Below are 25,494 nucleotides of genomic sequence, written 5' to 3' on the forward strand. Positions count from 1 at the left end.
TATGAATCTTTAATTGTATATTCTCATTGGTCCTAGGTAGGTTTATTACTATTTTATAGGGGTACCACACTCCTCAAAATATAAATAGTTCCTAGAAAAATCCCATCCCCCCTCCCTAATTTTTCTTACTTTTTTCTCTTAAAACTAATTAGGGGAAGGTCAATTTACCCTTTTTTCCGACTTCAAATTCATCTAGTGACCTCTAGGGTAAGCCAAATAAGCAATAAATGTGATTGATTGATTGTAAGTAATTTGTGAAAAAATAACATGATCTGTTATATAAGCCAAATAAGCAATAATTTTCATTGATTACTTATAAGTAATTTATAAAAAAAATTGCATGATTTGGTTTATAAGCCAAATAAGCAAATATTGTGATTGATTGCTTATAAGTAATTGATCAAAAAATAGCATGATTTGGTATATAAGCCAAATAAGCAAAAATTTTCATTGATTGCTTATAAGTAATTTATAAAAAAAATATCATGATTTGGTATATAAGCCAAACAAGCTACAATTTTCATTGATTACTTATAAGTAATTAATAAAAAAATGGCATGATTTGGTATATAAGCCAAATAAGCAATAATTTTCATTGATTACTTATAAGTAATTTATCAAAAAATAGCATGATTTGGTATATAAGCCAAATAAGCTATAATTTTCATTGATTACTTATAAGTAATTAATAAAAAAATGGCATGATTTGGTTTATAAGCCAAATAAGCAAATATTGTGATTGATTGCTTATAAGTAATTGATCAAAAAATTGCATGATTTGGTATATAAGCCAAATAAGCAAATATTTTCATTGGTTGCTTATAAGTAATTTATCAAAAAATAACATTATTTGGTATATTAGCCCCCCCAAAAAAATATGCAAAAATTTAGATTAAATAAAAACCTTAACATTCTATTTCCAATTTGTAGACCAACCATGCCCATGGAACATTGATCTGTAAATTACATTTATACCCAAGGTGGGAGTGTACATTTGACTGTATTTACACAGGTACCCAAAGTTTCATTACCATCCTCGCTCAATGGTTAGCTTAAAAACTTTGGGTACATGTAGTGCACTTGCTCGTCTTCAGGGAGGTGAACGCTATATTATATCTCTGCCTAAACCCCGTGTCATAATTAAGGTTGTTATAATGGTTCCTACTGCTACTAAGTCAGGTGCGCAACAATAATAGTTAGAGTAGGGGGATTGCCTGGGCCCAAAACAGGGGCAACTCATTACAAAGGTTGTGCAATCAAAGGGTTGGTTTGGTTGACTGATTGGTGAATGGATGCTTTACACCAAACACATGAGCAGAGTATGTTTTAAGGTGTTTGGAGAGGTCTAGAACCCAAAGCAACACCAAGCCACCTACAGTTTTAACTCTTACTTTCCTTAGGAGGCTACTTTGTCCGATGCTACTTTGTCCAGAGGCTACTTTATTTGAGGCTACTTTATCCAAGATCCAATTGCTGTCATACCAATGACTATTCAATTGTAAATTAGTTAATTACATTAATGTCTGAAACATCCAGCATAGAAGAATTTTCCGGGTCCCTTTCATGGCAAGCCCCCTAAGAGGTGTTTCATCATATTTTCACAGTAGCTTTTATAGGTCATTTTAGGTTATGTTAGGTTATTGCCCTACAGGGTTAGGCAATTGGCCTCACAAGGGACAGAAATAGAGAAAAAGTTACTGTGAAAATACAACAAAATGCCCCTTAAGAGGTTGCCACAAAAGGGAATTTTCTTCTACAATTTCTATTTAACTATTGACTGATTGAATACAAGCTTATGCTCAGGTTTTTTTAAAGGGGGTGGGGGAAAGGGCATTTGCCAGAAAAAAACAGCCTAAAACTATACCTAGAGGTAAATTTGCAATTGCAGTAGCCTAAGGGAAACATCTCCAAAATGGAAAACTCAATTAATACTGCAATAGAATTTATCTGCTGAATGCATATACAACGTCATTCAAGAGAAATGATTTAAAAAAAAACTTAATTATGCATAGAAAAAATTATGTCCAATTATTCCAAAGACCTTTTTTTCAAAGATTTGTGGATTTCAAGGTTGTGCCAAAATATTCACATTTTTAAAATTCAAATTGTACTACTTGTATTAATAGTAGAAAAATATTACTCATACCATTAGAATCCTCATAAGCTCTAGTTTTTGAAAATATAAGGACCGTTTTTGTGCTATTTGTAAATTATGAGCTACGTTGAAAAATGTGAGAAAAAGGTTGAAGTTTTCAGTAATTGGAACATTTTACCACGTAGCTCCTATACTATACGTAGCACAGGAATGGTTTTTATATATTAAAAAACTAGAGCTTATGACAATTCTAACGATATGCATAACATTTTTCTACTATTAAAACAAGCCGCATAATTTGAATTTTAAAATTGTGCTTATTTTTTTAACAACCTTTAAATCAATAAATCCTCAAAAATAAGGCATTTGGAAAAAATGGTTTTTAGCGCATAATTTGATGAAATAATCCTGTTTAGATATTTGAAATGTAAATGTCTCATAATAGGTTTTCCAAATATATAAAGCATTTTACATAATAATTTTATTTTCCATGCATAATAAAGTTTTTTAAAAATCACTTCTCTTAAATGACCCTGTAATACAAAAGTTTTTTTTTTTAAATCATTTCTCTTGAATGACCCTGTAATACAAACATTATAAGATTTTTTTTGATGAAAATTACTCCATAACACATATTACTTATAAGCAATCAATCACAAAAAATGGTTATTTGGCTTATAAACCAAATCATGAAATTTTTTGATAAATTACTTACAAGCAATCAATGAAAATGATTGCTTATTTGGCTTATATACCAAATCATGCAATTTTTGATAAATTACTTATAAGCAATCAATGAAAATTATTGCTTATTTGGCTTATATACCAAATCATGAATTTTTTTCATAAATCACTTACAAGCAATCAATCACAATATATGCTTATTTGGCTTATATACCAAATCATGCAATTTTTTGATAAATTACTTATAAGCAATCAATCACAGTAAATGGTTATTTGGCTTATATACCAAATCATGAAATTTTTTCATAAATTACTTAAAATCAATCAATCACAATAAATGCTTATTTGGCTTATATAACAAATCATGCAATTTTTTGATAAATTACTTACAAGCAATCAATCACAATAAATGCTTATTTGGCTTATATACCAAATCATGCAATTTTTTCCTAAATTACTTATAAGCAATCAATCACAATAAATGCTTATTTGGCTTATATACCAAATCATGCAATTTTTTCATAAATTACTTACAAGCAATCAATCACAATAAATGCTTATTTGGCTTATAAACCAAATCATCCAATTTTTGATAAATTACTTACAAGCAATCAATCACATTTGTTGCTTATTTGGCTTATATCAGCCAAATCTTCTCTTTTTTTCATAAACTGCTTACAGGAAGGAAGGGATTAATTATTACTCCTCCTTCTTTTTCTTCAGTTCAACTTATATAAGCCACTTTTACTGTAAATGACTGAGTATTTATTTACTCCACCCTCTTTTAACTCACAAGTAAGACCAAATTGTTGTTGAATGCTGATATAAGTAAGCAATTAGTATTTTTATGGCTTATCAGTAATTTACCACAAAAATGGCACAATGGCACATTTAAGTAAGCCAAAAAAAATGTTAATTGCTTACTTACACGTTTTGAGATTACTAGGGTTTATAATCTACTTTTCTCTTTTTTATTTTAAGCTATTTCTCCATATTTTCTATATTTTCCTTTTACCTTTTCTTACGGTTTTTCTCTTTATTTCTGATTTTCTCATATTTTATCTTATTTCTCTCTTTTTCTTTCTACCTATATTTCTGTTTCTTTCACTCTTTATCCTTTTATATATATATATATTTATTTATAAATCTATCTGTTTCTCTTATATCATCTGTCTATGGATATTTCTATATCTTTCTCTTTTTATTCTCATTTTTTCTTTTTCTTACTTTTTTTATCTTCTCTTATTTTGAACACTTTTTTTGATGTAGATTCCCTTATCCCTCTTAACCTCTCTGTCTTTTTGAGTATGTCTATTAGGTTCTTTTGGTAATTCATTTAGGATATTTGGTAATTTATTTACCTTATTTACTCTTCTCACTAGCACCAGAGTTGAATAAGTAACTTTACATGTTTTACAAGAATATATAATAGTAAACTTAAAAATTCTTTTTAGTAAAACTCACTCTGTACACATCTACAGGAACAATTTAATTGTCTAAGTTGTTAATAAGTATTATGGCATTTATTGTGATGATTTCCTAAATAATGATTTTATAACTCAATTGTCCGTCAGTCCATTGATAATGCAAACAAAAAGGGTAGATGAAGTGTACTCGGTTGAAATTTGGAAGATGATTAAAGTCCCACCACAGATTATGACGGCATACGATAGAATAACCAACGAGAGGCCAGCATAAACTTTACCATTGGTCAATTACAGCGTATACTGGCCTCTCATTGGCTATTCTATCGTATGACATCATAATCTATGGAGGGACTTTAATCATCTTCGAAATTTTTGAAAAAGATTTTACTGTCTAAAATAATTACCCACTTTGTCCGTCGTTCCACCTAAATTTTTTCTCGTATTCATTCGAATCCGATGGATAGGAACCGGTTCTCATCCATACGAAAAAATTATGTCTAGCATCGTATTATATCCAGCTTTCTACGATAGAAATGTACAATTATTAGATTAAAACCAGTTTTTTTTAGCCCCGAGGTTTTATATCCGCGGAAAGCGGTTTATAATACGATGAAAGATATAACTATTAAATTCCTAATTTGCCTCTGTGTCGTCTCCTGTGCTTTTTTTTGTATCATTGATATATACATTGATTCTTGTATTATATTTACTTCTGATTTTAATACTAGCGGCTGCGCTCCTAGTATTCTTGGGCCTGTATTAAAAGTGGAAAAAATGGGCTTAAAAATAGCTTAAATTTCCTAAGACCTAAATATGAAAATCGTAAAAGACCAACACCATCAGGGGACCTATGTGAAGCTTACCTAAAATAGATAACCCAAATTCTTAAGTAGTTCAAAAGCTTTAGACAAAAAAACTTACTACTTTATATAATAGGATTACCAGCAGAAAAAAGCCTAAAACTGTACCAGGACCTTATTAAGCTCTATACAATGAAGAACTTTTTATATTAAGAGATAGGAATACGTTTGAGAGATCTTATAGGACGAACAAAAACCAGACAGCTTTGTTCTAGTAACATGGTACTAAATTAAGAAATGAAAAGGTTAATGCAATAGTATATATCTTCATTTCTGTAAAAGCAAGTTAATCGAAAACAGACTGAGAAACATTTTTTTATTACCTCTTTTTACCAAAAACTAATTTGTCGGATATATGTTCATTGTTCATAGTACATTTTTTCAGCGAACACCATGACTAGAAATTCTTGTAAAGATTCCTTTGACCAAAGGGCATAAAACTTGGTTTTGTTCAGCTAATAATTCATTGCTCGCTGATTGCTTTTTAGTACTAAGAAATGTTCGCCCTTAGGAGCTCGCCCAAAGTGGTGTTGGGGAGTCTATCCCACATTTACATTTGTTTGGGGTGTTTAAACTTTTTTCGCACCAAATAGTCCAAAACCTTCCCCGTTAATTGTGTAAAGATCGTTCCAGCCGTTAACAATACCTATTTAAACACACAACTTACTTTTATGGAAAAGCTATTCTTCCAAAATACTTATCTAAACACATGTGTTAAAAATTAAGTAATCACTACTTTTAATCAACGAGTTTGTAGATTCTGACAAATCCTAATTTACTGAGATATTTATTTGTTTACAGGATAGACATACAACAATAGTATATTTTATATTTACTTAGTTCTCACCCTCTTCTAATTCTGTAAGGTTATGAGAGGTGAATTATATTATAACTAGCGGCTACGCCCCTGGCATCTAGTGGCTCCGTTTTCTAAGTGGTGATATGTGGACAAAAATAGCATAAAAACCATCCTGATTGTTAAATCTAAAAATAAAATAGCCAAAAACCATCCTGAGACCTATGTAAAGTTTCTCTGAATTTGAGAACTAATCAATTGAAATCAAAATCTAAAACTACAAACAAAATACCATAATACGTTTTATAATAGGTTAGTTTTAAACCTACTGAATTCGTCCATAGCCTTTAGTACAGGGTTCTCTCTTCAGAGCTCCTAGTCAAAAGTTTCAAGATTTAGTGTTCAATGAAATAGCTTAAAACCACCATAACTTGATAAGGAAATCTTTTTAAAAGCTGAACTAATTAAGCTGAGCAAATCGCAGTATATCTTAATGCAAGCATTGTGCTTCATTTTTTATTTGGAAAACAAATTTTATTCTGGGGGGGGGGGGGTGGGATTTTTTTTATGGGGGGGGGAGTTAGTCCCACCCACCAAGAAAATAGTTATAGACCTTCCCGGGACTTATGAGAAGCTACCCTGTGAAGAAGAACCCGATCGGTTCAGCGGTTAGCGAGATTCTTCGGTACATACAAACAGAAGGACAGACAGACAGACATCGTTCTACTTTGTATTATAGATGGTTAAATTAGAGTTGAAAATCGTTGCTGTAAAGAAAAGTTCATTTATACTTGTTTAATATTGATATTTTAAGTTTATTATGTAAAATATTTAAGTCTAATTTTACCCTGACATCTGTCCCAATCTAATTCTATCAGCCCTCAACCACCCCCCACCCCCTAACTTTCTTGATCACAAATTTTGAATTTAAAATTTTATTATAAAATTACATTTCACCATTGGTATTTTATTACCTAGAGGGAAGGGTATTTACAAGGGAAACATCTTGGGTGTAGATAGGGGAAAAATTGATGAGCTTTAGGGTTAAACTGAATATTCGGTTTTTAAAGAATTTATTTAACTTTTGAAAAGTTAAATATTGATAGTTTCATAGAAGTTTTAATGATCGAGGGTTAATAAATGCAAGCGTAACATGTATTTTTTTAGGTAGTTTAAACAGACATAATTAGTTATTGAGCAGATGCGTTAAAAGATATAAAATACAAAAAGAAACCTTTTTTTGTCAGTGAATCTAAAAATAAACAAAATGAATTTGTTTATCAAATATTTTGCTAAGTTCCAACTCGCTTTAAAATTTGTACAAAATTTTACTGATCAATCAAAAGAAAGAGATGGATAGGGAGAGCTGTTGAAAATTATGTGGAAGTGTTTTTTTCAAGTAGGGGGGAAGGTGTTGTTTAATTTCAAAGCGTTTAAAATTCATAAATTTATTTCCTGTGAGTTGATTGCAAAGTTTCTCTACAAGGTTTACGTTTTGGTTTTGATTATTTTAAAAAAATAATAAATGAGAGGTATTTTATTGCATTTGTTTATGATTTTATCTATCTATTTTAATATCTTTTAACATTTTTTTGTCATTCTTAATTGTTTTGTATTTCTCCTTTCAGAGCAATAGGTTATCAAAAAATATTAGTTTTTATACTAAATAGCTTGGGTACTTGAAAGAGTAAGGAAAGTAGAAAAATAGACTAGAACAAAATTTAGATATAAAAATAAAATAGCCTAAAACAATCTGGGGATCTATGTGAAGCTTCCCTTAAATGAAGAACTTAATCGATTCAGTATTATGGAAATCTTAAACTTTAAATATTGGGTAAAAAGATCATAATTTAACTAGCGGTTGCGCCCCTAGCATCTAGGGGCTCTGTATTCGAAGGTCAGAAAAATAGCCTCATAACATGCTTCACTGTAAAGAAGAACCATATCGGTTTAGCGGTTAGCGAGATCCTTCACTACAGACAAAAAAAGCTTATTACTTTATTACAATTTAATTTAAAATTACAAACAAAAATAAAAAGTAGAAAAAAAATTGTTGGAGAGAATTTTTAAATTTTTGTGAGCTGCTCATTTAAAATTTTTGTATGCAAACACAAAATAATCCAACTTAATTCAATTTTTTAATTGCCTAATCTTAAAACTCTTAATCAGAGGATTTATTCATTATGGAAACGCTGGGGAAATTTTTCTTCTTCTTAAGATCTGAAGGAAAAAAAAGTTTATGTTTTAAAAGTTTTGAGGGACTAAAATTGAAGGATGGGTTACGTTTTGACCAAACAATTTTCTCAAATAGCAAGTTTTTAATATAGCTGAGACCGTAGCGTTAAGGAAGGTAAACTAAACACAATCATCTTAAATTAATGTATTGGAGATAATTAAAATAATAAAAGTTTGGGTTGGTAATTTTTTGCTGCTCAAAAAAATTGAATTTTTACGAAAAGATCTCGATCGTACCATTTGGGAGTGAGATTCTATATAGACTAATAAACAGACAAACTTCCTGTATTTAAATAGGGGTTTATATTTTCATAATTGGATTGATTGGTCATTTCGTATTAACCCCTTAAAAATGATAAAATGAATAAGTGTAAGATTGTGTGTATGTGTGTGTGTGTGTATGAATGTGTATGAATGTGTATGTGTGTATGTGTTGTGTATATGAATGTGTATGTGTGTATGTGTTGTGTGTGTGTGTGTGTTTGTGTTGTGATGGGCAAGATTGAAATTTTGAGAAATATAAATGTATAAAAGTTGAAATGCATAAAATGAAAAGTTTTAGAAGTAACCTTTCAAATACTTACAACTATATTTTTATCATTCGTTTTATATACACAGCAAGAACCAGTGGTTTAATTTAAATGTGTATCATATTATATCAAATATATGGTATGTTGCAATAAAAGTGGTTTTAGCTATTTAAAAATGTTATACTAATAACTGACAAGCCTTTCTGATATTCTCGTTGATTAATTTCTAATATACATCATTACTACTTAAAACCCTACCTGTATGAGTAACGCTTTTTTAAAAGCAAAGCTTTTATATAGTTAAGGTCGGTCCGTACGTCCATCCGTACGTATCAGTCGCTCTTATCCTTAAATAAGGCCAGTTATAATTGAACTTTTGATTTCAAACTTTGCATGTACAGGTACGATTTGGAAAGCGTAGCAACTTTATAATCTTTACCAGAAAGTCCATACTTTACTTTTTTAACAACATTTTTGTATGATAAAATTATCACATTCATTCAAATTTTTAACAATACTCCCTAGGACAACAAGGTACAATTTTTAAAGCAATTTATCTCCATTATCAAGTCCTTAACAGTATCCTGTATTCATGCAATTTTACAAAAAATTATATACAATTTTATTCAAAGATATATTTAATATTCTGCTTATTTAGTTATGGCACAATACAAGATGACGTAATGAACTTTTTTAACATACATCTAAAGATATACTTTACCTACATATATACACTTAGAACCAAATAAATGGGCAAATCCGAATTGTCAGATATGAGGCTTTGTTATTCATTTTTGATGATTGTACAATAAATATAAACTGTAACAGTATCAGTAACAAGCACTTTTCACTACACAGGGGGGAGCATAGGCCGCTGACAATTCGTCAGTGTTTCTGTAATAATGTGGCTTATGGATATGGGATAGGGTTGTCAGCCCTAAGCCCTATGATTGCGGTGTAAAGCGTCCATTTGCCATCAGACAACCAACCCTTTGATTGCACGACCTTTATCTGAGAAGTCCTAACTGTGCATGGTAGTGAGTTGCGCCTGTTTTGGGCCAAGGCATTCCCCCTACTCTAACTATTTGTGTCGCGCACCTGACATAGCAGCAGTAGGAACCATTTTTAACGTCTTCAGTTATGACGCGGTGTCGGACCGAGATTCGAAACTATCACCTTCCCGACGACGAGCGAATGCGCTACGTGTTGAGCCACGGTCGCGGGTCAAATATAAACTGTAGATGTATTTTTTTTGTTTCCATCATTAATTGGTCAAACTATTATTATTTAGGTGTAGAGACAGGAAGTGAGATGCTTGGGCTGGAAGAGGACATGTCACAAATACACAAGGAAAATTCAAGAATAGAGTCAAATCAAATATGAAATTAATATCAAATGCTTTCACGCTTATAGAAAATAAATCTTGGAAAGAAGTAGTTAGTAAATCGATGAGAGATGAATCACAAAGTATCCTGTTGAGCATTGATACCAACCTCCGCCCCCCCCCCCCCCTCCTCAATATGCAACTTCAAGTCAAGCTGTGCAAATGATTATTGAATTATATTGTTCTTTCTTAGATTTATTTTAAAATCAAAAGCTTTGCTTAGGTCGAACCTGCTTAAATTAGTTATTCTGCTTTTGCTTATATTATAAACCCCGAACCACTTCATTATGCAATCTACATTTTTCTGGATATTTTGTCTACGGTAGACCATAAGTGTACAGCTTTACAGTACATTGTTTCTATTTGTTAAAGCAACACGTATGATAAAAGAAAAAGATTCTTTTTAAAGTAAAATGCTTTTATTTCAATCAAAATCTATATTTTTTTATTTTTTACCGATCCACATCATTATGCAAATCAAAAGAAAATCAATGAGAAAACGTTTGTTTTGCACTTTTCTCCAATTTTAAAAAAACGATTCTGATAAAATAGCAATATTTTAAGGGATTTATGCATTAATTATAATGAAAAACAGTTTAAGGTAGATTTTAATGATTTTTCTAAATAAGAAATAATTGAAAAAAAGAAACTCTATCCTTATCACTTTAGAGGACAGCTGCTGACCCCCAGTCTTATGGATGAAGCTAAATACATGTTAAAGATAAAAATTACCCTGAAAAGTATACAAAAATGTTTTTTATTGTGTTAAAAAAATCCATTTTAAAATCTTGATTTTGAGGATGATGGCCTTTAAGATGCTCTTACTGGTGGTGAAGGTGAGCTAAATGTTATCTAAGTACATGACCATTACAACAACTTGTCTATTAACCTATGTACCATTTTTTGTAGTCATAGCAGCCTCCAGTGGAGCCTCTCGACATGAAATATAACCATTATCTAAAAACTACATTATTTACTTTATGAATTTTAGTAATCAAAATTGCAATTTTTTTCTTTTTTAATATTGCTTGGCTGGAGGCTGCTATGACTACAAAAATTGGACCATAGTTCAGTATATATGTTTTCTGCAATGGCATGCACTTTGATAACATTTAGCTCACCATCACCACCAGTAAGAGCATCTTAAAGGCCATCATCCTCAAAATCAAGATTTTAAAATGGATTTTTTTAACACATCAAAAAACATTTTTGTATACTTTTCAGGCAAATTTATATTTTTTACATGTATTTAGCTTCATCCATAAGACCGGGGGTCTGCAGCTGTCCTCTAACGTGATAGGGATAGAATTTCTTTTTTTCAATTATTTCTTATTTAGAAAAATCAATAAAATCTACCTTAAACTGTTTTTCATTATAATTAATGCATAAATCCCTTAAAAAATTGTTATTTTATCAGAATTATTTTTTAAAAGTGGAGAAAAGGGCAAAACAAACGTTTTCTCATTGATTTTCTTTTGATTTGCATAATGAAGTGGATCGGTAAAAAATACAAAAATATAGATTTTGATTGAAATATAAGCATTTTACTTTAAACAGAATCTTTTTCTTTTATCATACGTGTTGCTTTAACAAATAGAAACAATGTACTGTAAAGCTGTACACTTATGGTCTACCGTAGACAAAATATCCAGAAAAATGTAGATTGCATAATGAAGTGGTTCGGGGTTTAGTACAGTATTGGGTCTGTTCCTCCTTCCCCCATTAATGCAATATCACCGCTTTTAATTGTTCTTTATTGCTGTTTTAAATAAAATGTCATAATTTAGATTGCAGGATTATCATTATACCAATAACTAAAAGCACCCTGCGATTTTAGGATAAAGTTAATTGTTATCACTACAAAAATTTGTCAAATTACATAGAAGTTTGATGTATAAATGTAAGAAATACATTTAAGATATTATGTATTTAAATAGGTAGACCTACATGATAGTATTCAAGTAAGTTTTATCAACGCATACATGTCCCGTAAGATTTCGTAAATGAACAGAGTCAAATATGTTAGGTTTTTCTAAATAGGCTATAGGTCAGATAATACCAACTCCCCCCCCCCCTCTCCCCCAAAAAAATGTAATCGTAATTTTAAAAAAATGATAATTGCAGATTCAAATAATTTTTTAAAAATACTTTGACTTCTAAATTGAAACTCTAACTAAAGGATCTTCACGACCCGGATGATATGGGGGATGGGGTTGGGGACGATACTCAAAGTCTTTCCCACCTCCTTCCTCTTATCTAGGAACATATTTACTTCTTTCCTTCTCTACTTCAATTAATTTAAGGTTTTCATAATGTGGTTGACAACTAAATGCATCAATTATCAAACATTTATCGCCAAGACTCATTTGCAAACATATAGTTTGTGTAAAAATATATCTTTGAACTGAGTCTTGGCGACCATAAAAAGCACAAAATTGTTCGCACCCCTCGCACAAATAATAAATGCACAAAAGTTAAAATTAAAAGGATTGATAATTAGGAATCAGGTAAAAAAAAGGACGATTTACCTATCACAACCATGAGAAGAACAGAAAAAGGATAAAAGGAGAGATTTTAAAGAGTTTCTAAAAATACTATTACTATCGTTAAAACGCACAGCCAGGCGGTCTGACCTACGGTTATACCGTTAGAATAATTTAATTTGATGAAAATAAGTAATGTATTTTGTAAAATTATGTTTGGTAAAAATAACATGCATGACAAAAAAAATACTGCTTAAAATTGTATAAAAGCATGTAGATTGCTACAAATGAAATTAATCTATTCTAGAATATAAATATCACCTAGGATCCAAATGACTTGTTGCGCAAGAGTGCTAAAATTACAGATTATTATGAAAATTTGAGGACAAATGTTTTTAATATTTTTGGTTCTCAATCCTACACTGATTCATATCTAGGTAAGTTATCTAGGTTTAGTTCAGGTTTAGTTTAATGGCAGATAAATCTATCTTCTCTTAGTTTTGCGGATCAAAACTATTTGGTCAGAGATTAGTTTACCTTTCAAAGACCCTCAGCAAGTAAAAAATGTATTACCAGATGAATAAATAAATTAAGTTAGTTTGTTTGTAAGTAATTGAAATTTTGAGCTTAAAACACTGTCCAAGCCATCTATATAATGTTTAAAACAATAATAGATATAAACTATATTCAAACGGAAATTAAATAAATGAAAATTCGTTTAAGACATATAAAACGTTTCAACTACTAAAAAAATTCAAAATATTTTATTTGTTAGTTTATTTGACTGTTCATTTTTCAGGTTCTAAGCATAGCAGTATGCGGTCAAGTGAGCTAGAATCTGGAGGCGGGGGACTGACAGGACTGGGGGCTGCAGGACAGGACAAGTATGACAACTACCTCACCAAGCTCCAGAACATCTGCACGGAGAACGTGGCCGAGGAGAGCGGGAGCAAGCCTGTCTATGACTCGGTCAAGTCATCCATACAACAGGGAATGTCTGTCCTTCCTACACCTTCTTAATAAAGAAAACTATTAGTGGTATCACATAAAGGTTATAGGTACACATGTGTACTAACGTCGCCGTATGAAAAGATGCGGGAAAACCTGATGAGACAATGGTACACCAGTATAAGGATACCTACATTCTATAAGTGATATCACGTGTGAACCCGAAAACTGTGAAATTTCTAGTCAAAGACAATTTATGTTCATATCAGTAACTTTTTTAAAAAAGTGAATTTAATAAATAAATACAGTCTAATAGTTATCACTCTAATTTAAATTTTTGTTATAACAAAGTGACTGTGATTTCTAAGAATATAATTGTTATACAAAAAAAACTTGAATAAATGAATAATTATGTATATATAGTAGTTTTATAAAGGTTTGCTAATGTAATTGATATTTTATTAATTTAGAGAGTTTAACTTACATGCAAAAATAACATACTTGATTCACTTGAAAAATAGTTTCTTGTTTAAAATCTAAATAAAGTTTTAAACATAAGACAGAATTTAAAAACTTATTCAATGCTTATGAAATTAATATTTTCATACAAAATAAAAGACATTTAAATGTTATTATAGATTAAAATTGCTTTTGGCATTTTTCAATTGATTATTAGATTATCATTTGTAAAATCATTAAAGAATAAAAGTTGATTAGTTAAACTGAATATTGAAAATATGATGATTTTATTTTAAAGTCTCTACAGTATTGTAACATATTTTTGCATATCAGACTAATATTTTTAAATGCTCATATTGGCCAAACTATGAGCAAAATGTATTAATGAATTAATTTTAAAATCAAAGCCAGATTGTAACAGGGTACATTTAGAAAATTACAGTATCAATTCAAAAAAATTTTGTTAAGTAAAACTGTTTTAATTTTACTTCAAAAAAATATTATTGAATTCCAAAAAGTTATTTATATGCATTTTATTTGTTATTAGTTTTTCAATTTTAGTAAAATTCTCTTATAATTATTGAAAATGTCAGATTTTTTTATATTAAACTAAATGTTTAATAAATGATTTTGTTGTTTTTAAGTAGAAATAATTTGCTGCCAGCGATTGTTAAGTTTTATTTGAATAATTTATTTAAAAACTTATTCTAGTAATTTAATCCAGTTGTAATTGTTGTTATTTAAATCTTATGTAATAAACACAAATTTAAAATATTATTATTGTTTTTTTTAACCAGCAATTCATGTTCTATAAAGCTTCGCTCCTCTAACTATTTCTTTTTATTCAGCATAATGATATTGACATTTAACGGGGTTGGTATGCAGGGCAGTACCAACTCCCCAAAAATAAATCTTTGTATCAAATACAATGTTCTAAAAACTTATAATTTCGACGTTACACAATAAAAAGGGTTGGATTAAAACATGTGGAGATTGATTTCATCAAAACTATCCTAAAATGTCATCCAAGGCTTAAACTTCTAATGTCGGGATGGCTAACTTTTTTTCTTATTTTCTACAATTGTTAGCCATAACTATATTTATGTGTATATACATACACACACCAGATTAAAACTTTTCTCAATAGGGAATTAATCACTTCACAATTCTTTAGAAAAAAGTTTTAAGAAGGCTGAATGCTATTAAGAGAAAGAATGTGTATGAAGAATAAGCAAAGATAGGAATAGATAGATAGAAAAGAAATAAATTGTAAGAAAGAAAAGAGACAAATATAATATGAGAGAAAAAAGAATACAAATTTATATAGAAAGCTTCAGTTGATTATCAAACAGAAAAAAAACTTGAAAGGATTGCAAATGGGAACTTGCCTATCCAGCAAATACATATATAAGTATAAATGTATAATCCAGAAACTACCTATCTCAAGTGGTGGAGACCTTTTTCGTCTGCTAGAAAATTGCTTTCTGTTCTTTTGTTGAGACTCGTTTGTTTATATATCTTCGATGTTAAAAGCTGATTTCAAAAACCGAATCAAAAATCGGGACAGAATACCCGTACTGTAAGTAGAGTTACATAATACATATAGTTCATGCGCCATCCATTCTTTTACTTTAATGTCCCAGCGGTTAGCGATATCTATAAGTATAGACAGACAAACATATTGACATCCCACCTCTTTTTATGTTAGGATAAGAGTAAAAACGGCTCTTTCATTATAAACGTAGAGTGAAATAGGACACAAATTTACATATTAAGAATATGGTAAATTTGTCCAATTATAATATGCTTTATTTTGACTCGACATAAATCTTAATAATATACCTGTCCTATTTTTTTTTCAACACCACAAAGACCTTCTTTTCTATAATGCAATGGGAGCTATAAATCTGTTGGGACTTTATATTTAAAAATATAAATTTCAACCCAGTCGTCGAGAGTTACAGTCTTAATGTTTGTGTAAAGAAAAAATTTAAATTAAACAAACAAATCTACAGGGTGTTTCAATAGAAATGTCTTTTTTAAAATCTTAATTAGGCATAGAAAATAAAACAATTATGTAAAATGCTTTATATATTTGGAAAACATATTGTGGGACATTTATGTTTCAAATATTTAAAAATGGTTATTTCAACAAATTATGCCCTAAAAACCGGTTTTTTCCAAAGGCCTTTTTTTCTAAGATTTATGGATATAAAAGTTGTGCAAAAAATACGCACATTTTTAAAATTCAAATTGTGCAGCTTGTATTAATAGTAGAAAAATGTTACGCATATCGTTAGAACCGTCATATGCTCTAGTTTGTGAAAATATAAGTACCGTTTTTGTGCAATTTGTACTCTAGGAGCTACGTTGAAAAATGTGAGAAAAAGGTTAAAAAGTTTTAAGTAAGTTGTAACATTTTACCACGTAGCTCCTATACTATACGCAGCACAGGAATTGTTCTTATATATCGAAAAACTAGAGCTTATGACGATTCTAACGGTATGTATAACGTTTTTATACTATTAACAAAAGCCGCGCAATTTGATTTTAAAAAATGTGCACATTTTTTGCACAACTTTTAAATCCATAAATCTTCGAAAAAAGGCCTTTGGAAAAAACCGGTTTTTAGGGCATAATTTGTTGAAATAACCATTTTTAAATATTTGAAACATAAATGTCCCACAATATGTTTTCCAAATATATAAACTATTTTACATAATTGTTTTATTTTCTATGCCTAATTAAGATTTTAAAAAAGACATTTCTATTGAAACACCCTGTATGTATATTGTTTTAAATGTCGAAATATTGTGGTGCCTTGCAATTTCGAAGGTTTATGTCGATAATATTGCATTTAAAAATAATTGTATCATGATATTAAAACAAAACATTAATCAAATTCAACTGCTCAATCTTTTTCAACAAATGTATTCTTATGTTGATATAACAACAGCATACACGCTTAACAGGATAATCTTAAAAGAATAGAATTTTCTGGTAGAAATCCTTGTTAAATTAAGAATTCCCCAGGTACCGTTCAACCCCTCCCAACTCAGCCATGATGCATCCTTCAAAATTGGTAATTGGAAAAAGGGTTAAAAAGACTGTCCACTCTGATTTTTTAAATAAGTATATCTACAATTAGGCATGAATTATTAGATTTTAGATTGAGAAAAAAATAGGATTTAATTTAATCTAAAGTTTAAAATTGTTAAGGTAATCTACAATTCAAAATTACGGTACACCTCTTTGGTGCCCATAGAATAAGGAGGAATAGAAATGAAAACCTCAAATATTTTAGGGAATATTGAAGAAAAGTTGCGCTTGCGCAATAAAAACATAATATGAAACTTGAATGGTACACATGTCAAGTTGGGACAAAACTGAAATAATATCTTTTAAATGAAAATATATCGATAAGTATTAGATTTTTCCTCTAACTTTATGTCTGTACTGCATAGAAATTAAATTTATGTTTATCTAATATTGTTTACATTTCACCACTGTCAATGTACTTTATGACGCAACTTGCGTAATCACTCGATTTCGAAATGTAAACGTAACTTGCGTATAACTCAACAATTAATAAAATAATTTATGATAATAATTGAAATTAAAATACTTAAAAATATATAATTGGATATAAACATCTTTTACTCTCAGACCTTGAAAGAATTAAAAATCAGCTGCTAAGGATTTTTTGTAAACAAATTCATGCGCAACCCTAATACAAATGCCGTGATCATTATTTCTTAACCAAATATTTTTAAAGTCATTTTTTTTACTAAATTCATGTTGAATTTTTTTGTTTAAAGTTTTGCTCATACTATAAGGTTTTAATCCATTGTGAATAGGACAAATATGGCTGGGTGATTGGCTGTATGGCTTTTAGTATACTATTAAAAAAGGCATTCATTTTTCATATCATTTCTCGATAATATCTGAAATCATGTGATTTTACTACAAGCCTTGTAGCCATTTAGGGCTTTCAAAAGTTCCAATTTTATTTCAGGCTAGCCAGGCAGAATCTTCTACCTGGATTCTATTCTATACTTTATCTTCTTTGTTGGTGTCCAATCAAAGAATCGGTTGTCTTGTCTGCACAAGTCGGAATGTTAATGTCTTAAAAGTGCCTATTGTGAAGGTCTTGGTCTACGTAATTATCAAACGTCCCCAGAGTTTTTCATCAGAGGTATGTTGTATGTGTATTGTGTATATGACAATGGAAATATATTTCTAAATAAACTTTTAAAACAAACAGTCCTGTTGCAACCTGCCGGTTGTGACATAGCGGAGACAATACGATTAAGAAAAGTAGGAGGATCTAATATGTGTACAGATCAACAACCGCTGTTTTTAAACCGTCAAATGCGGTCACAGCTGACTAAAAATATAATGAAAGAGTTACTTAAAGTTATTTTTCAATAAGTACTATGGATATAATATCTCTAAAAAAAATATTAATAATTTTACTCTTAAAATTAGTTTCTTATAATGAAACATTAATAAAAGTTTAAAATTACTTCCTCCTTAAATATATGAAGCAGAAGGGTTTCTATCTGTCTGTTTTCTAACTTACTCCCCCATACCACTCTAGAGGCCTCAAAGTGCGGTATATCTTGTAAAAAGGAGGTAAAAGTTACATTTCAGTTGGTTTTATCTGCTAACTGCTGATATACTGATATTGTTCTACATCGCTTTGAGAATCACCATAAGCATTTCGTGCCGGAAAAAATTGTCAATAAAATGATTCTTTTTCAATTTGTTTAAATTTTAGATAAAAATTAAAAGAGGCTCCTTTAGAACCGGGGCGAAGCCACCAGTTTTAATTTAGAATTTTCCTTCTGGAAACATCAATTTAAATATCATACATAATTATACATTTTATACATATGGTAGAAAAATATTTAAAATTCCATCCGAGTTGCTTCATCAAGAAAAAGGGTTCATTCTAAAATGAGGGATTTAATTTCTTTCCAAAACATATCACCACACAAAATGGGGGTGGGGAGGGATTTTAAGTACTACATGAGGGGAATGTTAACTAAAAAAGGCTTAACCTAAAAAATTAAAAGGGAGGAACATAGAAAAACTCTTCCACTTTTTAAATTAAACATTTGTTTGAACCGATTTGCATGTATGCTAGGTTGGTAGGCTGTTGGGTAGACCGGTTCAAAATCGAAAAAAAAAATTCCATAGCAAATACATAAGGTTTTTTGGCAGAAGCTGCTTAATCACTACTCACAAGAATTAATACATACAATTCATATGACCAATTATAGGTCAGTATACAATTTACCCTTGGTCAATTACGATGTATACTGGCCTACCATTAATCAATTGTTTTGTATGACGTCATTTTTATTTGGCATTATAAGCTGCTTCTTTTTGGCAATAATTTTTCAATATTATTGTTTAGAAACTTTGTTAGTTTAATTTTTTTAGTTGAATGTAATTTTTTTGTAATTAATCCATAACTTCTCCTTCAGAACAGATTCGGAGTGATGGAAATTGGTTAAGGAAAGCTAGTGACGAAATAAAACTTTATTTACATCATTTAAGTGCAATCAAATACAAATTTTTTTTTATATTTTTAAAAATATATACTACAACATGAGGTCTTTTTGTCTAAAGCTAAAGATCTTTGAAAATGCTTGTCCGAATTGGTTTTACTTTTATGGGAACTTCACAATTGTCTTTGGGTGGTTTAAGGCTAATTTTCTGACTTCCCCAGCCGTCTCCTAAAGGCTAGGGGAGAGGCAACTAGTAGTAAATTATAATACAAATTTGTTAAAAATCAATGCATTCTTTGGTTTGCTAAAATAGCCATTTTTGTCCAGGCTATTGTAGGGTAATAAAATGTGTCAAAACTTTGAAACCTAGATTTGGGGTGATGGTACCCTAGAGACAACTATACTCTTACCCCCCCCCCCCCCAGTTCCCATTTAGAGACTTTGTATACAGATTCTCACTCTTATCTTTCTCTCATTTTTTCCTCTTTTCCTGTCCTCTTTGTATTTTTCTTTCTCTTTTCTTTGCCTTTCCTTTTTAGCTCTTTCATCATTCTTTCTATTTTCATTCTTTTTTCTTTCTCTTTTCTTTCTCTTTTCTTTCTCTTTTCTTTCTCTTTTCTTTCTCTTTTCTTTCTCATTTCTTTCTCTTTTCTTTCTCTTTTCTTTCTCTTTTCTTTCTCTTTTCTTTCACTTTTCTTTCTCTTTTCTTTCTCCTTTCTTTCTCTTTTCTTTCTCTTTTCTTTCTCTTTTCTTTCTCTTTTCTTTCTCTTCCCTTTCTCTTTTCTTTCTCATTTCTTTCTCTTTTTTTCTCTTTTCTTTCTCTGTTCTTTATCATTTCTTTCCCTTTTCTTTCTCTTTTCTTTCACTTTTCTTTCTCTTTTCTTTCTCCTTTCTTTCTCTTTTCTTTCTCTTTTATTTCTCTTTTATTTCTCTTTTATTTCTCTTTTCTTCCTTTTTTCTTTCTCTTTTCTTTCTCTTTTCTTTCTCATTTCTTTCTCTTTTCTTTCTCTTTTCATTCTTTTTCTTTCTCTTTTCTTTCTCTTTTCTTTCTCTTTTCTTTCTCTTTTCTTTCTCTTTTCTTTCTCTTTTCTTTCTCATTTCTTTCTCTTTTCTTTCTCATTTCTTTCTCTTTTCTTTCTCTTTTCTTTCTCTTTTCTTTCTCTTTTCTTTCTCTTTTCTTTCTCTTTTCTTTCTCTTTTCTTTCTCATTTCTTTCTCTTTTCTTTCTCTTCTCTTTCTCCTTTCATTCTCATTTGTTATTTTAGCCAGCTACAAGTTTTACTTTAAATAAATTTCTTTGATTATTAAAACCTTGTATCACTATATGTTTTATTGAACGGCTAATGAATTTTATTATTCTTATTTTTTTCATACTCTTTCATTTAAATGATTTTTTTTTTACTTTGAATTTTCATTTTTTGTCATCCTCTTCTAAAGTTGATATACTACAACTTTGCACAGCAAATGAAAGTCTGCTTTGTAATACTTTACCCTTTAAATATCTAATTATCAAGTGCATACTACATTGTCTTTTAAATACGAATTTTCATGTGAAGCCAAGTTACCCTATAAATTTGAATATATGACACCCTTTAATTTACACTTTTCTGAAACCATTTACCTTAAATATCTAATCATAGTGAGAAATTAGAAAGACTTTTGAAGCTAATCTACACATCCATGCTTTATGGTCTAAATTTTATTATTTTACTCTGCGCATTATCTAAGAAGCTTGATATATCGGTAACCGATGAACCGATTGGGCTCTACTCTTCAGGTAATATAGCTACTGGATTTGAGCTATTTTCTTAGGGGTGGGCTTAATGTGGGTTTAAATCAATAAATATAAACAGTAGGTACATTTCAATATATTTCAATTGTATGTAAACGCCATCTTGATAAAGTGCTGTATTAAACAAAATATTTTTTTTTAATGGGTAAAAACATTGTTTTTGTAACCCCATATAAAAGTTATTATTCCCAGATGGAAAATGGAGTCAAAAGCCATATCTATTTAGAGCCCTGAGGCAAACACATTCCCATTTTTCTAGTTCCAACTTTATACTGATAAGAAAACCATAATTCATCATTGTTTTATCTCACTTATACAACACCCCTATACCCGTCCCACACCTTTTTAAAACTTTATTTTTGACATAAGGAACATGTTTTTATGTAAGTTTGATAATAAATACATAGGTATCGATGTATAACCCAAATTACTGCCTTGTCTAAGTGGTGGAAACCTTTTTCGTTTGCTAGCAAATTGCTTTCTGCTCTTTTGTATCAACTTGCATTTGTTTATATTTCTGAAGCTATTGGCTGATATTTTTTTACTTTAACCGTTGAGAATATGTTACATGGCAATCGTGATGCTTAATTTAGTTTTATGAAAATTGTTTTAAAAATATTTCTCGTATTCATTCGAATCCGGTGGATAGGAACCGGTTCTCATCCATACGAAAAAACAATGTCTAGCATCGTATTATATCCAGCTTTCTACGAATATAAAAATGTACAATTATAAGACTAAAACCAGTTTTTTTAGCCCCGAGGTGCCGAAGGAAAGCTGTTTATAATACGATGCGAGAAATAACTATTATCAAAAATATTTTTATACTCATAAATTTTGTTCTTCTTATTATTTAGTTTTTACTGTCAATTAGTGTTATGGCCATTTGCGACCTTTTTTTATTAAGTGTGATTTTTATTTTTCTCCTTGCTTACAAAAAAAAATTAATAACACTTAAATTAACGGTTTTTTTTGTTCCCATTTATAAACTATTGATGTTTTTTTGAATTTCCCCATTTCTCATCTCTCACTCAAAAGCCAACTCCCCTTCATCCCCTAAAACGACCCCCTAAAAAATATGAAACTTTCCCCAACAACAACAAAATCAGGGACAAGGATTCTGACAAATAATTTTAAATAATACCCCCAACCCTTTTCCCTTTAGTTATATCACAAAATAAGTTTTAACCCAAAATTAACCCCCCCCCCCCCCCCCAAGAAATATCTAAGTATAGGCAATTTAACGTGGATTTAATTTTGTGAATCACGGCCCCTGTACAAAATGAAATCCCAGTCCAGGGACCCATCAATTGAAATTTTCGCATTATTTTGTAAAATTGAATTTAAAAGTTTTCTCTTTGGCAAGTATAAGAAGGTGAATTAGCGCTAAGTGTTAAAGAGAATAAGAAATGATGTTTTCAAGGTACGCTCTTCTTTTTACATTTATGATTATGTACAAATACATAAATATGCAATTTTCTTAATACTTATATTCTTGATTTTTATGTTGTGTGTGATTCTCTAATGATACAATTTGTATATTTTAATATTTTAATAACAAGTTTTTATTCTAAGTGTCTCTTTTAAATAGATTTACTTCCCTAATGTTATCTTCGCTACCACTTCAAAACTTTTTCTAGAGAATTACCTTAAATTTTTTTTGTGATCTTATGATATAATTTTGCTGGAAATAGGGTAATTATAATATTAGGAAATTATATTCAAAAGGTCTGATAGGCACAGACATCTATTTAACTCCATTTTTCCAAGAGATACTCACCGAAAAAAAAATCTCTCAAAAAGCCACTGTTAGCTGTAATAGTGCCGGCAAGATTTTTTTTAAACGACAAAAAATGTATTTAAGGTTCTTCTTAAGTATTTTACCTTTATAAAGTAAGTATATAAAGTAAGCTGTTTGTTTGTGGAAATGTGTATTTGAAGGATGTATGTTGTGCTTGTGTGTGTGTGAGTGTGTCTGTGTGTGTGTGAGTATGTGTGTGTGTGTGTGTGTGTGTGTGTGTGAGTATGTGAGTGAGCCGACCATTATTGAAGTTCATCGAGGCGCACATAATGATAATCATTATCAACTCTTTCAAATATACAGTTTACAAACTAGGAGAGCTGTACCTCTGCTAAACAGGGAGACCTCTTGCTGATATTGTCGATTTCGACAATATGGCGTATGATAAAAGACTAATAATTTATCGACATGCAAAATAACAGGAAAATTGACATAATAAATATTTATCGCTAAATGTTAATATAATAACAGCACAACAGTTTAACAAGTACATTCTGATAGATAGATAGATATTTGAATATACCTTTGAAATTATTAGTTTGGAAACTATAAGAGCTCATACTATGAGAGGGTGTGTTTAAGTTTGTGCATCGAGTGAACATAAATATTATCCGCGGCTAAAGTCTGAAGAAAAAACACTATAGTTATCTGGTTAGTTTATATTTCGAGTCCGTCCTATAGAGTTAAAAATGTTACCTACTACAGCTTTGTCATTTGCACAACTTAATTGTAGTGTCCAAAAAGGTACAACCCATTCGTTGGCGTGATCTTGTTTTTTATTGGGTATGTAAACTGTAAAGGGGTGGGAACAATATCTCCAATTTGATATCCCAATGCAGATATTTCTCAACTCATGCCCATGAAGTATGATTTATAATAGAGTTTTTAAATTTGAAGGATAAATCTCTTTTGAACCAGTCAATAGTATTGGTCTAATGTTAATTAGTGAACATATTCACTATTAAGATATATCATATAATATTTCATTATTGAATAAAATGTTAAATAGGCTTTTTTGAATAAAATATTTGAAAAATATACCAATACTAAGTGAAGCTACTGTATAATTTAAAATGTCCATATGTCTGTATGTCTTAAACGTTTTGGGGGAAACGTGATTTTCTCGGCTCCTGTAAAAGAAACTTCTTTTCAATATTCCCAGCTTTTTAGCCGCTACTTATGGATGTTGTCATCCTTGTTTTTTTTTATATAAAAAGAGAGTATATTAGTATTGTACAAATATACATAAAAAGGAAAATAAAAACAGGTATAATAAGTATGAGATGTATATTATTTATGTTTTTATATTACATTTTTAGTTTTTTTAACACTATATAAACCACTATTCGCTTTGCCCCTAGCCCCAAGGTAATGTAGAGGAGATCAGTAAAATAGCATTAAACAACCCCAATCAGAAACCTCTCAGAAAAGTATCATCCATATGGAACAGCAATTTCTGAGACTTTAAGCTTCGGACAAAAAAAATCTTTTATATTATAGGATTGAAGAGGCCAATCTCTTTAGGTCTTTCTAATATCAAAATTCAAAGTTTTCGTGTAGATCGAAGTTCCTGTTTTGTAGAAATATTTAATAGAAATGATAATTTCTGTGTATATATGTATGAAGCCTGATGCTTGTTGGCCCCAGGAAGGTTGCCCCTCCCCAGAGACATGAAATAAAATTAAATATTAACATAGTGTGGACATCAGGGCACAAACTTTTTAATACATTCAACTCATAGGTATGATGCTTTTGGTGTTATTTTTTGTTGTTGTATTCATAATGTCTTAAAATTTTAATACTAAGATATCCATTTTTCAAAATAGTAATTTTACAAAGAAATAGTAATAATATTTTAGATTTACCAAAAAAAACTTCCTCAAGATGCAAAGTACGTACCTAGATTTTATTTTTAAAAATTATGATTGACAAAAAAAATACTCCAATGATGTACAAATTGGGGAGGTTACCCTCAAAAAATATGTTCGGAAATGTGGGGTGTCAAAAGCAACCTCAAATCTTTGAAAACCTTTTTAAAAAATTTTACTTTGAGTTCAAAAGTTTTAAAGCACTATGTATTATATCAAAGGAACGATTTTAACAAAAAAAAAATATGAAATTAATGTAAATGAATAAAAAAATTTATTTCATATAGAATTGTACAGTGGGGCAATTATTTGTATATTTTCTATGGAAATGATTAAAAACTTTGTGCTAAGACGAACTGTATATAAATCTCAGGAACAAAACTTTTTTCTCCCCCCCCCCCCCCCCCGTCCACTACACGAATATTTTATAGAGGACAATAAACGTTTATTTCCCTAAAAAAAAGAAAATTCCTTATTATAGATTTTTTATTTTTATTATTTATAAGCGACAACAATAACTTCAACCATTTTTTTTATAGCGGAGCTAATCTATAAGTCACAGCGTTTGACTATTCTTCAGTCAGTATGTTTAATTTTTTTCTTTCTCTCTCTTTGTC

The 25,494-nt window shown here is 30.0% G+C and overlaps 1 protein-coding gene across 4 annotated transcripts in view; it reads left to right on the plus strand.

Moving 5' to 3' along the window:
* The window catches only part of LOC145318954 (uncharacterized), a 53,321-nt gene extending 38,646 nt beyond the window's left edge, over positions 1 to 14,675 (plus strand). For all 4 annotated transcript variants that reach the window (XM_080160724.1, XM_080160749.1, XM_080160733.1 and 1 more), the window contains exons 15-17: positions 9,919 to 9,975; positions 12,818 to 12,931; positions 13,294 to 14,675. In XM_080160724.1, coding sequence (XP_080016850.1) covers positions 9,919 to 9,975; positions 12,818 to 12,931; positions 13,294 to 13,514 — 392 coding nt within the window. In that variant the 3' untranslated portion in view covers positions 13,515 to 14,675. The remainder of the gene's footprint in view (positions 1 to 9,918; positions 9,976 to 12,817; positions 12,932 to 13,293) is intronic.
* Positions 14,676 to 25,494: the final 10,819 nt, after the last annotated feature.

The sequence above is a fragment of the Acartia tonsa genome, chromosome 1 (assembly GCF_053477335.1).
Source record: "Acartia tonsa isolate MP-2025a chromosome 1, ASM5347733v1, whole genome shotgun sequence".
NCBI lineage: Eukaryota > Metazoa > Arthropoda > Copepoda > Calanoida > Acartiidae > Acartia > Acartia tonsa.